This window comes from Triticum dicoccoides, chromosome 5A, assembly GCF_002162155.2.
Source record: "Triticum dicoccoides isolate Atlit2015 ecotype Zavitan chromosome 5A, WEW_v2.0, whole genome shotgun sequence".
Lineage (NCBI taxonomy): Eukaryota > Viridiplantae > Streptophyta > Magnoliopsida > Poales > Poaceae > Triticum > Triticum dicoccoides.
The window spans coordinates 630,072,404-630,077,251 of record NC_041388.1 but is presented as its reverse complement, the minus strand read 5'-3'; the positions used below and the strand labels follow the sequence as shown (position 1 = coordinate 630,077,251).

The following is a 4,848-nucleotide window of genomic DNA, read 5'->3' as shown; positions in this document are numbered from 1 at the left end:
GGTGGTACATCCCCACACACGCTTGCTGCACATTCACATGCTGCAATCTTCTCCTCGCTCTCACTCACAGCACCATGGTGACATTGGTGAGAGAATGCCTAGCATAGGGACGGTGAGTTGAAGCTCGGAAACGGTAACACTGCAGTCACTCTGCAGGCATCACCCAGAAGAACGTCCTGCCAACCTGACAGGTCACCGGAGCCAACGGGTTATTGCGAATCTTCTGGCGCGGCGCGGCAGCCCCTGCCGTGGGACAGGGATCAGGTGACATGCACCTTTGCATGTCACCGTGTGACTTGCGGCCTAAATTCAAATTTAAATATTATAAAAAAATCTGAAAAAATCATGCATGTTCATAGCCTAAAAAATTCGGATTAAAATTCGAAACATACATCAAAAAGCAAAAAAGAGAAATCTGTTATGAATAATTGCAAACGGTTCTCTGTATATTATTCACATATGAGTTTCTCTTTTTTGCTTCTTGGTGTATGTTTCGAATTTTGATCTGAATTTTTTAGAGATTATTTTAATATGTGCTATGAACATGCATGATTTTTTTCAGATTTTTTTATAATGTTTAAATTTGAATTTTGGCCGGCAAGTCACACGGTGACATGCAGATCCCTGTCCCTTCTGGACCGTTCCAAAGGCCCAGGCTGCCTTCCCTTTCCCAAACGCTCCCGCCATAGCCGAAACCATCGTGGATCTCGAGCTTTTGGAGCCCGCCTTCCATTCTGAACTTCCGCCCATTCCTGACCTATCCTGGAAAAATCACATGCAGCTGGTGCAGAATCATTAACGTACGGTCTAAAATCGCACTGGATGTTCTAACCGACGGCCGCACCGGCCATGTACAGTACAGAGAAGAATACCACAGCCTTCTTATTTACAGCTCATAAACCCACCTACTAGACGTTGGACTGAATCAACATCCGACGAGATTTGCTTGGCATTTGCCATCAAATAAATTTCAGATCTCAAATCTTCTACTGATCCAAAACAGTACAAGATTTGCAGTATCATACCGAAATCACCACAGAGAACACGAATTTCAATTGCGCGGTACCAACATTTGGGCAAGCGAACCAATGTAAATTGTGGGCTAAAATTAAGATTCAATTACCCAATTCAGTTACACAAATACATAATAAGCTTACTACAGCGCGATCGTCGTCACCGTTTCCTCACAACACACACCAAGGGGTGCACCGGTGATCCGCTGCACCCAAACCCAGATTTCAAATTTACAGTCTAGCACCGTCGACACAGCCGGACATCCCGACTAACAGCACAGAACAGAAAAAACTGCTACTGGAAAACTATCGCCAAGCCCTAGGATCTTCCTCCAAGGATCTACTTCTTGGCCTTCTTGGCGGCGGGGGCCTTCTTCGCCGGCGCTGCCTTCTTGGCGGGCGCGGCCTTCTTCACCGGCGTGGATCTCTTGGTGGGCGGCTTCCTGGCGGCGGGCTTCTTGGGCGCCGCGGCGGCCGGCGCCTTCTTCCCTGGCGCGTCCTTGGCCGAGGTCTTGGCAGCCTTGGCGGGGCGGCCCTTGGGCTTGGCGGCTGCCTTGGGCTTCGCCGCGGCCTTGGTCTTGGCGGGGGCCTTGGCCTTGGGCTTGGCGGCCGCCTTGGGCTTCGCCGCGGCCTTGGTCTTGGCTGGGGCCTTGGCCTTGGGCTTGGCGGCGGCCTTCTTGGCGGGCGCCTTGGCCTTGGTCTTGGTAGCGGTCTTCTTGGCTGGCGCCTTCTTCTTGGCCGCGGGCTTCTTCTTGGCCGCCGGCTTGGGCTTGGCCGCGGCGGCAGACAGCTTGTAGGAGGCCTTGACCTTGGTCAGCTTGCCGGAGGCGACCAGCTTCTTGAGCTGCACCGACAGGATCTTACGGAAGTTGGCCGGGAGGTGCGCCTTGTGCTTGTCCTCGACGAACTTGGCGATGGCGTACGGGCTCGACCCCGTCCGCTCCTTCAGGGCGGTGATGGCCTCCGACACCATCTGCACAGACGCAAACACGAACGAACCATCAGATCAAACGCAAACACGAACGAACAGAGAGCAATTCGAACGAGAATGGAGCGAGATTCGGCGAAGGACTCGGGGTTTACCTCAGCGTAGGTCGGGTGGGCGGGGGCGGCGCGGGGCTTCCTCGGGGCGGAGGGCTTCTTGGCCTTGGCCGCCTTGGCCTTGGTCTCCTTGGCCGGCTTCGCGTCGCCGGCGGCGGGCTCTGCCGTGGTCTCCACGACGGGGTCGGCGGCCGCCGCCACCTCAGGGGCCGGGACATCGGCGACCACGTCAGTCGACATTGCAGCGGGGAACCGAGGGGAGAGGAGAGCGCTGGTGTTGCTTGCCGGAGCTGAGAGAGAGATGCGTGAGCTGAGGCGCGGTGGTGGGTGAGGAGGTCGTGGCGGAGCAAGCGGTGGTTAAATAGTGGGAGACGTAGGGAAGACGGGGGAGGCCCGAATGCCGCGCGCTGATTGGTCGAGGGGGCGTTGCCGCGGATCGCCCCCCTAAGCGGCCGTCAGCAAACCTGGCCCGCCCGATCCGCTCCCATCCAACGGTCCTCCACGCGCCCCATCGGGTGCCGCGGATTGCTTCCCCCCTGGTGGGCCCTCCCCGGCTCGCGAACCAGCCTCCAGACCTCCAGAGTGTGCTTCTCCTCTCGATTTCCGATCGAATATCGCTCAATCGGATCCATCGTTTGGAGTGTAAATTTTTGCATCATGTAGGCACGGACCATGGCTTTGTAACGAGATTGAGTTTGTGCGATTTGGTTGAGTATTCTGGGAGAAATGAGCCGGCGATCAGGGACTGGTCAGGATGGTGCCTTTGTGTGAGTTCGCCGGAGATTTCCGGCCAGCGGCACGGGGTGCACCGGCGAACAATGAGATTTTTCGGCATAGTCATGTAGCTGGTTAACGTAGCAACCCGTACATGTATGAATCACGTCGATCTGACGTCGTTTGGATAGGCTACGAGGCGATGGAACGAGACACAAGTTGCACAGCTTGTGGCACCCTTTGCTGGTGCTGTGTGAGTTCAGCCCTGCTTTGCACCGTTCTCCCGCGCGGTGGCCGGCCGGCTCGCCGGAGAACCGACGTCCTCCGGCAGGTGTGCACATGGGGAAGGCGTTCCAGCTGCTGCATTTGGGTTGTCACATTTGAGTTGGGATTAATCTGCATTGGAGTGATCGGTGCTTGTTCTTGTGGTTGGGGAGAGTCTACCTGGTGATACAAGCTGGCTTGTTCTATCTCTCAGATCAAATTTTCATCACGATTTCGTATGATCTATGGATGCACGACGCAAATTGTTGTCTGGTCTTGGGTGGAACGACGAACTGGATTGAAAAATTTGAAAGTTTTTGCTACTGTTGGGACCAAGAAATCTGTCCAGGAAGAGGTCAAAGTTGAGCTGGGTGTGGTGCTCTCTGCCAAACATGATGATCGATCGAGTTGATCAATTCGACATCCCAACACATGGAATTCACAACAAGTTTTGATCTGCTGGAGAAGTTTGAAAATGCAAATGACGAGTGAGGGACTACGACGACGGGAAAAGGCAAACTTGTTTGTTTGAAACTGGGTGGTACCATCAGGCAGCTGCATGGTCTCGGCTCATGGTGAACCCGGGCGACCGGTGCGACATAAACAAGCCCGAGAGCTCGTTTCATGCTGATCTTAAACATCCAAAGAGATGCATCCTAATCTGCAGCGCCGTACTAGGGCCAAGAACGATTAACAACAAGAAATCATACGGCATATTGCACCAATACCACGGAAGAAGAGGACGGATGAGTGTGTTCTTGGCAGGACTGCGGTGCAGAGGTGTGCCATCAGCTCATCCACATACTGTCACCATGGAGGATTGATCTAATCGACTCATGGGCTTGGAGTTAACGCTGCTATTAGCTCATTTAGGAGTGCTAACCATGATGCAATTGATCGAATCATGCCAAGACATGCGTATAATAAGTTCATTCACTTGTTGATGCACCGGTGAACCCATGTTATGGCAGTAGACAATTCCACGGTCCACATCACTCCCCACTTCCACTGGCTAGACCGCCCCATCTTTCCTATCTCGTTTAGGCATCTCAAAAATCAAATCAAATTGTCACGGAGCCTAATCTGGTTAGACATCTTGCTATCTGTACTACTGTCTTTGATGATTTGCCCGGATTTGGGGTGTTCTTCGAGAGGGTAAACCGAGGTAGGGAATGCTAGGCGATGATGGTGCAGTTGAACCGAGTGCTCGTTAAACCCATTTGTAATTAAGCAAGGCGAAACCTGCGCCGGTGAAACGTACGCTTTGTGCTCCATCCAGCTCTGTTTTGCTTGCCGGAACTACTTAGTATACCCATGATAGGAACGTCGCCGGCGATCAAGTGGCTGGGAGCAAAAGTGGCCGGCGCTGCTTGCGATCTTGATTGCATGTCGTCCTCGGCGTCACGCATAGTATGTACTGTGTAGGATCATATATCTCCCAGGGTACTCAATCGTATCGCTTTCCAAGAACATCAACGGTGCAACAAGAGTGTCTCATTTCGTGTGTTCGCACAAAATCCAGCGAGGCATGTGCTTTTTTTCTGACCAATGCAGAAACACGCAACGTATGTCGTCGCCTCGTGCACGATCGATGTGTGCACCATCACGACCGTGCGTCGTCACACACGCACGATTTTTGCACGACTCGTTCTTGAAGACCGAGTGTTGACGGTGGACAGGCTAAAGTTGAGATTGGAGAAACTATGGCCTATACTCCCCTCTTCGACCAGGATCAACAATTTGTGTTACATCTTATGTTCGGATACCACTACCCGCTTGGGGGCATGACCGATCGGCGCATGACATGCGGGTAGGG

At 53.2% G+C, this 4,848-nt stretch overlaps 1 protein-coding gene across 1 annotated transcript; it reads right to left on the bottom strand.

Annotated features, from left to right (window-relative positions):
* Window positions 1–1,091: 1,091 nt before the first annotated feature.
* On the bottom strand, window positions 1,092–2,399 carry LOC119303577 (histone H1-like). Its single transcript, XM_037580706.1, has 2 exons — window positions 2,097–2,399; window positions 1,092–1,986 (listed from the first exon to the last, which is right to left on the bottom strand). The coding sequence occupies exons 1-2, from the start codon at window positions 2,292–2,294 to the stop codon at window positions 1,354–1,356; spliced, it is 831 nt and encodes a 276-aa protein (XP_037436603.1). The 5' UTR covers window positions 2,295–2,399; the 3' UTR covers window positions 1,092–1,353.
* Window positions 2,400–4,848: the final 2,449 nt, after the last annotated feature.